Below are 11,442 nucleotides of genomic sequence, written 5' to 3' on the forward strand. Positions count from 1 at the left end.
TCCCTTCCCCTCCTACACAACTGAATAACTTCCCATACTACAAACATTTAAGGAATTACTAAACAGTAACATGGAGATAGTGTGCAATGGATCATTTGACAGGAGCCTGGACAATAATGATGCCCACCTACAATTTCAACTGGGGTGGGTTTGTGTGTGATCCACTCACCTCAATAGTACATTTGCAGCCCTCCAGTAGTTTTGTTTTCAAGAAGCAAACACACAGGAACACAGTTTATGGAGAACCTAGCACTTTATTGAGATCTCAGTATTTGGACTTCTGATAACAGACATACGTAATAACTGCCAAGTTACAAAAAGGCACTTGCCGATCACAGCAGTGGTGGAGAGCGTGTAAACAGGCCAGCTTCTCTGTACAACACCAGCCAAGAGGCACTTCACCAACCGCTGCTCTCGCCTGCCCTGTGTTTAACACCAGCCAGACCCCTTGTAGGTTGAGCCCAAGGGCTTTCTGTAGGACACCTTGGGCCTACCAGGGATACTGGGACTGAAGGAATAGCAATATATATCTTTTTAAAAAAAATATGGTTTTTTTTTTAAGCTGCCTACTGAGGCACTGACTTCTCTGTAACTACGCCAGGTCTCAGAATAAATAGGAACGTAATATTATTCAAGTATGAAGGTTCGATTCCTGGAGCCATCATCTTGCTGGCTTCTCTGTATCTACACCAGCGTCAACAACAATGGCTGCAATGTCCACCTGTCTGAAGCCCAGCTCATTGTGCAGTTATGATTATTTCCTTGTGAAGATAGAGTACCAAAGTGTGCAACCCACAGGCCTTTGGAGCAGCCCTTGACTTCTCTGTATCACGTCAAGGCTACCAAGAGCCTGAACAAAGAAAAATATATAAGTTTAAAAATGAGGTTTGGCTAGTGCAGAAACAACGATGCATAGCTGTTGTCAATTCCTTTAAAAACCCTTTTTGTTTTTTTAAAAATCATTACGTACGTCCTCAAAAAAATACAAAAGGGGTGGGGGGTGGGATGGGGGAATTAAACTCTGGCTGCTAATCCAACAGGACTGCACGTCAAGTGTCAGGACATTTAAGTTAAATTATGGATCAGGACTACACAATAAGCACCATCACTAGTTGTGTCCCAATGTTTAGGTGAAGCACTGACAATAGGTTAGCCTCCTTCTTGTATAAGCAACACTACAAGTTTCATTTGGGATGTGATATGCAAAGCAGATTTGCAGAATAAGGTTACAGTTGTACCTGGGACATGGTATCAGGTCATCAAAACCCCAACAATGGAAACCCAAAATTTGATCCTCTTTAGATTATGGTCCCTTTCAACCCTCACCCTGAACAAAGCTACACATTTGTAATGCTGTGGCTAGCACAGGGGGTTAAGGACAAGCGCCACGCAATGGATAGGAGTAGGGGGATGAAAGATTCTGCCACTAGCATTGTATGGAGTTATGGAGGACAGGATATATGGGAAGGGGTCTTCCTCCGAGAGCCTGCAGCTTCTCTGTATTATACACCAACAGGTCTGGGGAGAAAGACTTTACACTCAGTACTTAAGTTTTCTAGGCACTTCCCAGGGGAAGCTATCCCTACCGAAGTGGCCATAGGCTGCTGTCTTCTGGTAAATTGGCTTCTTCAGGTCCAGATCCCTGGAAAACACAGTCAGATGTTTTATTGCCTTTTTCAATCATCCTGGTTTCCTTTTCCACCCCCCCACCCCGGGCCAGTCTAAAACTCACGACTCTTCCACCCCACCCAAGCACTGTACCAAGTCACTAGCATTTACCTGACAATCACACCAGGACGGAGGTCAAAATTCTTCTTCACAACCTCCAACAGCTCCTTCTCACTCATTTCTGACGTCCCATAGGAGAAGATGGAGATGGATAGAGGGTGTGCCACTCCAATGGCATAGGACACCTATGGCAATAAATAACACATTATCCCAATATTCACCTGTCCCCTTATACACGAGCCTAGACAGAAAATTCCAAACTGTGGGGAGGAGGGTACCACAATCAAACTACAACCATCACTGGACTGCCATGCTGGCGTCATTGGACAGTGATCAGTGGCGTCCTGGTCAATTTCCCAAACACATGCATTACCATCAATTGTGGATTATTAGATCAATCCAGTCAATAACTGGACACATGACCTGTGGCGAGTGTAGTGTGCTTGGGAGGAACAGGTGACTTGGTGGACTCAGTTCCCAAAGCTCACCACTTAAGTTTCCTTGCTTCATGTCAATAGACCAACTGAAAGAAATTGACTAATCATTCATGTAACTCCAATTATTGTCTCATGCAACCACCAAAGTGGGACATCTAGCAATCCCCATGTTCCTATCCAACTATAGCACAGAATAGGGTCTATGGTACCACTCCAGGCAGCTATCAGGAAAAGCCATTTGCTGGTTACTTTAATGCCCACCCCACACACTAATTACACATGAACTTAGTCATCAGTGACTCACCTGCACAAGGACACGTCGGCACAGGCCAGCCTTTACCAGAGACTTGGCAACCCATCGAGCAGCATAGGCAGCGGAGCGATCCACTTTGGTGTAGTCCTTGCCAGAGAAAGCACCACCCCCGTGTGCACCCCATCCACCATAGGTATCAACAATGATCTTTCGCCCAGTGAGGCCTGCATCTCCCTGTTTGAGAGGTGGTGTTTTTTTAAAGTCTTAATTATCAGAATAAAATGAACACTTGCCAGTATTGTCACTAGGATTTCAGTGTTGGAGCATGTGTAGTTCTCTCCCCTTTCAAACATGAGTTTGACACCAGCTAACTAGTCTGCTAGAGCACATTAAACTTGCATGTGTGTTAAAATAGCATGGAGATATAGACCACCAAGATGGAGAAGTACTGGTGGGTACAGGGCAGTCACTGGAAATGGAGCATTTGAGACAGATTAGGACTCACTGAAGTGCATATCGGTTTGTCTCTTTCCTCCCCCAGGCACCATTACTATAAATATAAACTGATGACAGTACTGCTAGTGACCCAGGAGGTACAAGCAGCCATGGTCACGCGATTAAGCTTCCACTGGTTTTAAACAATGCTGCTTCTAGCCATTTGAATATCAATGCACTATTTCCAAAGTATGCACATAATCTGCAGCACTCAGCAGACAAATAGCCAAGCAAGCAGCACCCCTTTCTCCCCCCACCCAGTAACTTGGACTTAACCCAGCAAGGAGCTCAAAATCATGAGGGAAGCATGATGCCCAGCCCAGGTAAAGTTAGCTCATTTGGAGCTGCAGTAAGGCGCTACCAGACAAGGAAAGACAACGGTCCTGCTCCCAGCCACTATCCAGCAATCCTCCCCATGTGCGAACACCAGGTAAAGGATTGGGTTAGGCTGCGGTGCCCTCAATCTGCGGAGACAGAAATCCACGAGCTGCCAATGTAACAGACGCCCAGCAAGAAGCAGTAAGAAACGCTACACCACTTGCAGAGAGAGAAGTAGCAAAGCATAACTGCATGCAGAAAGCCCAGCCTCATGAAGCAAACACTAATCTAAGACTGCACTTCAGTTGTTTCAGAAGCCCTGCACACAAAGAACGACAGCTCTAGCCAACCTGTGGTCCGCCAATAACAAAACGTCCACTGGGCTGCAGGTGGTATATGGTCTCATCATCCATGTACTTGGAAGGTACAACAGCCTTAACAACTTTGTCCTTCAGAGCATCCCTCATCTCATCCAGTGGAACCTCTTCATTATGCTGCACGGAGACCACAATGGTGTGCACACGGATAGGAATAACAGCACCATGGTCCTGCAGGTACTGCACAGTCACCTGCACATCAGAAAAGGGAGAAATTTAACACTTTGAACATTAACATTTCTCTTCCAAGTTTTCAGTGAGACTGCATTAAACAATAACTGACAGCAGCAGGGAGAATGAAGCACTTGCTGTAGTTCCTACTCATTCCAGCTGAACTTCATGCTAGGCCAAGACAGGATTGGGCTCGGCTATGATCTTCTCTTTCAAGAAGTCTACCCACACCAACTGGTCATGTGGGCAAGGTTACCAGAAAGCAACTGTCACAACAATCTCTAGTCCAGCAACATGCAGAGCAGAACCATCATCTACATTCAAAGGACACCTGAGCATTTTACAAGGTGGAGTGAATGGATAAATGAGGCTGGAGCTTTCAAGTTAGGGAGTTCCAGACAGAAACAGATTAATGGAACAAGTTGGAAGTGTGCAGGTACATTGGCTGGAGGAGATCAGACAGCGATGGAGACAAGTGAGCTGAAGCTCTAGCAACAGAGGTGGGATGGGAGGCAGACAATGCTGTGGGGTTCACACACCACCACTAGGACCCACACTTATGGCTCAGCCCTGTAAGGCTCCTGGAGGGAAATGGAGCACAACACAGGCACATAGGTAATCACAGCAACTTGAGTGCGCAGACAATGAGGTGGAGGAAATTTGGCTCATTTCAGAAGGTAAAAAAAACAGCATCACTGCTACAAATCCAAAAATCAGACTGCATTAAGTTAATCTCACCTGAGTTTTGCAATCTGGCCGGAGCCAGGGCAGAGTGCCATTGCGACGCAGCTCCGCCATTTTAGCATTCAGTTTGTGAGCAAGAACAATAGTTAAGGGCATGCACTCCTCTGTTTCGTCAGTGGCATAACCAAACATAAGACCCTGGGGGGTGGAAAGGTTTTACAGCTTAGTTTCACAACTACAAAACCTACACTTTGCAACTGAGGTGGAATTTTTTGGAAGGCTTCAGATGTAGACAAAGTGGTCTTACTTGATCTCCAGCACCAATATCTTCCTCATTCCTATCCAAATGAACACCCTGTGCAATATCTGGAGATTGCTGCTCCAAGGCAACTAGAACATTGCAGGTCTTGTAGTCAAAGCCTGTAACACACAAGTTCCATTACTGCACAGTCAATACATGACAATTGAGAAAGCCAAAAGACCACCTTTGCAACACACCTTTTGAAGAATCATTGTATCCAATATGTCTGATAGTGTCCCGTACAATTTTCTGGTAATCAACAGATGCCCTGGAGGTAATCTCTCCACACAGCAGAATCATACCAGTCTTTGCAACAGTCTCTGCAAAGGAAAAGATTAGTTACTGTACAAATCAAGACAAAATCCCAACAAGAAAAATTTACCCCAAGATCAGTTTTGAATAGCTCCTCTTCCCACCCCCCCCAATTAGATTTGAACATTTGAAGCTTGAGCTCACTGGTCAAGGAAAGTTTCTTGTAAGCTGTAAAATTAAATTCAGTGACATTGCTCAACTTCACTTGGAAATATGGATGGTTTCCAACTTTGTGCTTGTTGTAGTGCCCTACAGCAACAAGCCACCAGATTTGAATTTAATATTCCTAGCCATTACTCAGTAATTTAGCCAAATCAGCTCAACAAACTTAATGCATGGTGACAGCCTCTGGAGTCTCAACACATCCATTTGAAAATCAAATTCACCACTACTTTGACAGGGTACAATTCATTACCATGGAAATGGCTTATTATCTAACAAACTTACCACAAGCAACTTTGGCATCAGGATCTTGTTTGAGATGGGCATCCAACACAGCATCACTGATCTGATCACAGATTTTATCTGCAAGAGCAATTACTTTCAATTAACATCCATCCACTGTATCAAAACCTATCATTCTTTCTCCCCACCAACTGAAATTACATGTTCTTACAGGTCCTAGTATACCTAATGTCACATTATATTATTCCAAATCACCCAGACCAAAACTTAATGTAGCTTTCTCAGACAGCAGACCCCAAACCCAGGCAGTTGCATCCAGGTCAACTTGATGAGCATCTACCAACCTCCCATCAAAAATATTTATTGCATATTTAAGATTGAAATTATATTTAAAGAGACTTGGCATGAAGGTGGCTAATGTTATTTTGCAGTGTCTGCTGCAGCTGCACTCCCTAAAAAAGTTGTGGTGAGCAAGCCTCCCACTGTTTATCGGGGACTTGGCCTGGAGAGTGGTGCACGGAGCAGTCCCATGCAACAAATTTTTAAGCTGGTTCACGGGCTCCCAGGCCGCCTGCAATTTCTGCGGTCTGGAAGAGTCAGTGTTCCATGTTTTTATGGTGTGCGAGGTTGCAGCCCCTGTTCCATTATTTAAAGGGGCTGCTCCTCAATTTCTGGTTGCACTGGAGTCCCACACTCCTGATCTTTGGGCACCCTGTGCGGAGGGGAGCGGGTAGGTCCAAGGGCCTCCTCGTAGGACTGCTCCTGGGCACGGCCAAGGGTGCCATCAGCCGGTCCAGGCAGCAGGCGGTCGTTCAGCCCGACTGCCTGCCTCTCTTCCGCGCCAGGGTGTCCTTGGAGATGGAGCACGCGGTGTCTACCGGTACACTCACGGCCTTCCGCGAGAGGTGGGCGCCAGAGGGACTGGAGTGCATCGTTACCCCCAGCAACCAAATGTTAATTTGATTTTAATGTTTTAAAGTTTAATTTGTTTTAATTGCCAGATTTTTAGTGTCCCCCACTTGTAAAATATACGATTTTAATGCCCCACCCCCCCCCCCCAAAAAAAAAAAAATCACAAAAAAAAAACAAAAAAGGGCAGTTGAAAAGTATCTGGAGTGTCCCCCAGATCAGGGGGCACTCGATCTAACTGTTTATTTTGTCCCCCAAAAAAGAAAGAGTTGTGGTGAGCCAGCTGACCTCAACCAGCACAGCAGATAGTTAAGCTGATTGGGGCACGTCAGACAGGATTCCCAGAACTGAGGCACAAGATAAACCTGGAGCAGGGTGTAACAGTGATATCTCTGCAGTCCAACTATGGAGATGTCGCCTTAGATGCACAAAGTGAGCAGCTGAGGATGGGCTATTGGGGCGAGCAAGGTTGTGGGGCTCTACAGCCGGATTCTGATTGGGTACGGAACATGCCACTCAGGCCGTGTGACAGGTGCATGTGCCAATCGGAGCGGCCCGTCGGGCAATCGTTCCGCTTCCGATTGGCGGAGCCGCGCTAACGGGGAAGGTGGGCAAGTCGACAGACCGTACTCGCGCTGCCATTGGCCAGCAGGGAGCGGGAGCCAGGTACGTCATGGGGCGCTGGGGCTCGCTGCGGCAAATGGCGGCGGCGCCGGAACGGCAACAGCCGGGGCCCACGGTGTCTGCCCGGGTCCGGCAGGTAACTCACAGCCCGCGGGGCCTCGGGCACCGCATACAGCAGCGCTCCCTCTCTTCTCCTCCCCGCCCCTCCGGGCGACGCTGCTCCATGTTGCCGCGCATCCCCCGACGCGGCCCGCGCTCCGCTGCTGAGGGCCGCACGCGCCGCACCAATCACTCGAGCTTCTGCGGCCTCTCCCCGCCCGAGTGAAAGTGAGGGCAAACCGAACATTCCCGAAGCGGCGGCCCCGCCTCCCCCCCCCCCGGGGTTTCCCGCCCGGCCGCTGCTCACCCGGATGACCTTCCCCCACCGACTCGGAGGTGAACAGGAAGGTTTGCTCGTCCAGCGGGGACTCGTGCAAGCCGTTGATCTGGCCGTTCATGGTGGTGCTACTGCTGCGGTATGTGACAGCTCAAGTATTTCGCCGCGGCTGCTGCCTGTTCAGTAATGGCAGCTAGCGCCCGCCGCGCCTTTTATAGCACCACTCGCACCACGTGACTTCCACCGACCGCGACCAAACCTCAGGGCGGGGTGAGGGAGGCACTGATGCAAACTTTATCCTGCTAAATACGCACCAACCACAATATTCAGTATCAGGAAATGATTTTATAAATAAAGTGCTGAGTTTTTTTGATATATGCACTTAAATTGATGATGATTTATGGTTGTTTTGTCGCTAATAAGGATTGGAGGACTCCTCCTCTTGCAGATGGGAGCTGCGGGTCGGGGGCGGGGCTTAGCTCACGTCAATCACCCAGGCTGAGAATGCCGCAGTGAGGCGCAGCACCGTTGCTGCCATGTTGCTGCAGGAAGTCTCAGCCACACATGTTGCAGCAATCATTGATTATTGTGTGTTTCTGCAACAATTTCCAAAAAATTGCAAAATTCAAATTGCAGACGGGAAATGTTGATGTTTAACTTGTTGGAGTTTTGCAAAAGTCACATGTTTTTTTTCCCCCACAGAACAATATAACGATTAGTCGGTTTACAGACTTACTCAGCAAACAAAACAATCTTATGCAACAAATGCGACTACAATCGTGCTGTAATTTAAAAAGTGAACATTGCCCCTCTTTAATTTATATTTCCATGCAACAATAGACAGACAATAGAATTAGCCGTGGTTGTCCCTAAACAGGGGTCTCTTTATATTAAGTAACAAGAAAAAAGGAAGCTCTTGGTACATTTGTGATGAAATACAGCGATTAATTCATCTGTTGCGTTACTCCCAGGAAGTTTCTAGAAGTTTCTCCACAGCCTTCAACTACAGAGAAAATAGCCCACACCCAGCAAATGCGCAGCCATGGTATTTTACAGCTAATTTGTTTTAAAATGTGATTTTTCTCTCTCAATATCCGTCTCCCCTTGATGGTATGTTGGAATGTAAATATGCAGGGTGGGGGACTTGATGGTGATCAGGAGCAGGAAGACTGTATCATCAGCTGGCGACCACAATTGGCTTTAGTGCCCATGAGTTACTCTATCTTCCCCAGAATCTCAAAAATGAAATGCCATCACCCCCTCACTCTTTCTGGAGACCTCTAGAACCCAGAGTTGGTGTCACCGACTCAAGACTTCCTAATTTACCCCGGCTATGAATTTTGTGGGGGGGGTCCCGATCTTCTTAGAAAAATGGTGTAAATGGCCTTTTTACAAGGGTTGCCACCAATCTATCACTGAATTTAAAGCTGGAGATCGGAGGAAACTGCCGTCGAAATTCAGGGCTGTTGTCTTTTCTGCCATTGTGCTGCGTGTACTGTGTCTGCTGCAGGAAGCTGCACTGTCCAATGGATAGGTTGAGCATTGATTGGCCTGCTCTTCTATCCTTGCCCTTCTTTTCCTATGGGGCTTGTCCCTTCCCTTGGGTTTCTCAATTTTAAGAAAAGTAATCATTGACACTATCACTGCTACACTCTTGGGGGCAGAAACATAACTAAATCTGCTCTTCAATTCTAGTTTCTTGAAATGAAAAGGCTCAGAGTGAGGTAGTAACTATTTATATGAGCACTGAGATAACCTGAGAAGCAGATTTATTATTTTACTGCTGGGGTGTGTGCTTTCACTGGCATTAGCGACAAAATCCACATTATTCAGACAATAGTAACATTGATTGCATCCATTGAGTTTGTGTTTACAATCTCTAAAATGCATGCAATGAAACTGATGGAAGACTACTATGGCCAACTTAAAAAAAAAAAGTTTTTGTCCAATTTTCTCCCCAGCTCTCCTGAAGATGCTGACATATGATACATCTCCCTACCTTACCATGTGGAGAGACTTGATGCGTGAGTGCAGGCAGTGAGTGTCAGCAGGATATACATCCACAGAAGTGCTGAGCTCAACTCCTGTTGATGACAGAGAGGCAGACTACACAGCACACTTTAACAAATATCTTCTCTTATTTGAGTGACATGCATCCAAAAAGCTTTCAAATGTTGCTCGTGTTTAGTGATGGTCTGCTTTCAGTAGATGCAAGGTAATATTTGACTGCCCATGTTATCGCAGACAGGCACATTGTTTTCTACAATGCATGGCAAGGCTCTCATACTACATACACTGCTATGGTGTGTCACTATTCATCAAACTAAGCACAAAAACCGAGCCTCTTAAGCTGTCCAAACACACCAGACTGTCACATTTAGTGGCTCTTACTCCTGAGGTGAATGGACATCTCCATTGTTAGTAGTGAGATTTGTTAGAGCAAGAAAGGCAGATTGAAAATCTACTTACATTTCTGCTAGGGATCTGGAAGTGCAGTGATCAAGTGGGGATCTGCTGGGGATCAGGGTAAGCTAAAGGGTCCTGCAACCTCCGAGTCACACTCTGCCTTGCGGTGTATCTTTGTGCCACTGATGATTATGGATGCCATTAGAGTGGCAATGGGACACCCAGTCTTCAAATCTACACAAAGTACGCCCCATCCCCAAGACATGTGGACCATGGAGATTCATTTGTTCACTTTACGGTGTGCTGTCAAGGTGAGTACACTGCCTGCGGACGATGCCATACCATCCATGTAAAAGTCTTCTTAGATGTTTCTATTCCCAAATGACTAGGTTGGATTAAAATAAAATGTGTTAAATTAGTATGAGAATGAATACAATGCCAAATGAGTATTAATCGATTTGCCTGCCAGTGCCACCTGAATACTTTGAAAAGCAATTTTCATGGCAGAAAGTAACTAACTATTAAAACAAAGATTATAGGATTTGACTCCGTGCCTTTCAGTTCTGCGCGGAGGGGATTCCTGTACAGGCTGCTCTTGCACACTCTCATCTTTGCCATCTTCGTCTGCCGTCCGGACAGGCCATGGCACACCATCTTGCTGTGCGGAGGAGGCGAGGGTCCCCAATGGAGTGCTCTCTACACGAGAGTCCTCCCTTTATTTATTGGGGACTTGGCCTGGAGGGTGTTGCACAGGGGCAGTCCTGTGCAATCGGTTTTTAAGTCGGTTCACGGACTCCCAGGCCGCCTGTAATTTCTGCTGTCTGGAAGAGTCCGTGTTCCATGTTTATGTGAATGTGTCAGGTTGCAGCCCCGTTCCATTATTTGATGGGACTGCTCCTCAAATTCTGGTTACACTTCAGTCCCACGCTCCTGATCTTTCGGCATCCTGTGCGGAGGGGAGAGGAAGCAGGGCTTAGTTTGTAGTAATCAAGAATATCTTCCTGTGCTAAATGGTATACTTCAATGCAAGGAGTTTAGCGAATAAGGCAGATGAGCTAAGAGCACAGGTAGACACTTGGGAATATGACATTATAGCCATTATAGAGACATGACTGAAAGAGGGGCAGGTTTGGCAGATCAATATTCCTGGTTACAGGATTTTTAGACAGGACAGAGAAGGGGGTAAAAAGGGTGGGGGGGTGGGGGTGGGGGCTCGCTGTATTGATTAAAGAAACTATTACAGCCGTGAGGAGGGATGATATGTTAGAGGTATCATCAAATGAGGCCATATGGGTCGAACGGAAAAATAAAAAAGGGGCGATCACACTGCTGGGTGTGTATTATGGACCCCCAAATAATGGGAGGGAGATATAAGAGCAAATATGTAGGCAAATTTTTGTGAAGCCCAAAAACCATAGGGCAGTAATAATAGGGGATTTCAACTATCCTAATGTTGATTGGGACAAATATAGTGTGAAGGGTATGGGGGGAGCAGAATTTCTAAAAAGCATTCAAGAGAACGTTTTTAGTCAGTATGTAACAAGCCCAACACGGGAGGGGGCGTTCTGGATTTAGTTTTCAGGAATGAAGCTGGGCAGTTGGAAGGGGTATTAGTGGGAGAGCACTTGGGTGCCAGTGACCATAAT

The 11,442-nt window shown here is 46.5% G+C and overlaps 1 protein-coding gene across 1 annotated transcript; it reads right to left on the reverse strand.

Annotated features, from left to right (window-relative positions):
- Positions 1 to 234: 234 nt before the first annotated feature.
- mat2aa (methionine adenosyltransferase 2Aa) lies at positions 235 to 7,584 on the reverse strand. The gene is made up of 9 exons (XM_070866187.1): positions 7,421 to 7,584; positions 5,524 to 5,601; positions 4,962 to 5,084; positions 4,771 to 4,883; positions 4,518 to 4,661; positions 3,582 to 3,800; positions 2,470 to 2,652; positions 1,780 to 1,913; positions 235 to 1,642 (listed from the first exon to the last, which is right to left on the reverse strand). Exons 1-9 carry the CDS (start codon positions 7,509 to 7,511, stop codon positions 1,540 to 1,542), a joined length of 1,188 nt encoding a protein of 395 aa, XP_070722288.1. The 5' UTR covers positions 7,512 to 7,584; the 3' UTR covers positions 235 to 1,539.
- Between the last annotated feature and the right edge of the window lie 3,858 nt (positions 7,585 to 11,442).

This window comes from Pristiophorus japonicus, chromosome 22, assembly GCF_044704955.1.
Source record: "Pristiophorus japonicus isolate sPriJap1 chromosome 22, sPriJap1.hap1, whole genome shotgun sequence".
In the NCBI taxonomy this organism is placed as follows: Eukaryota; Metazoa; Chordata; class Chondrichthyes; family Pristiophoridae; genus Pristiophorus; species Pristiophorus japonicus.

What these genes read in the sequence shown, in the direction of transcription:
- mat2aa (XM_070866187.1), bottom strand. Translation starts at nt 7,511, where the DNA reads ATGAACGGCCAGATCAACGGCTTGCACGAGTCCCCGCTGGACGAGCAA. An exon ending in GGTGGGGGAAGGTCATCCGG is followed by an intron (nt 5,602 to 7,420) that starts GTGAGCAGCGGC and finishes TTGCTCTTGCAG; the next exon opens with ATAAAATCTGTGATCAGATC. An exon ending in TTGTTATTGGCGGACCACAG is followed by an intron (nt 2,653 to 3,581) that starts GTTGGCTAGAGC and finishes CCTCTCAAACAG; the next exon opens with GGAGATGCAGGCCTCACTGG.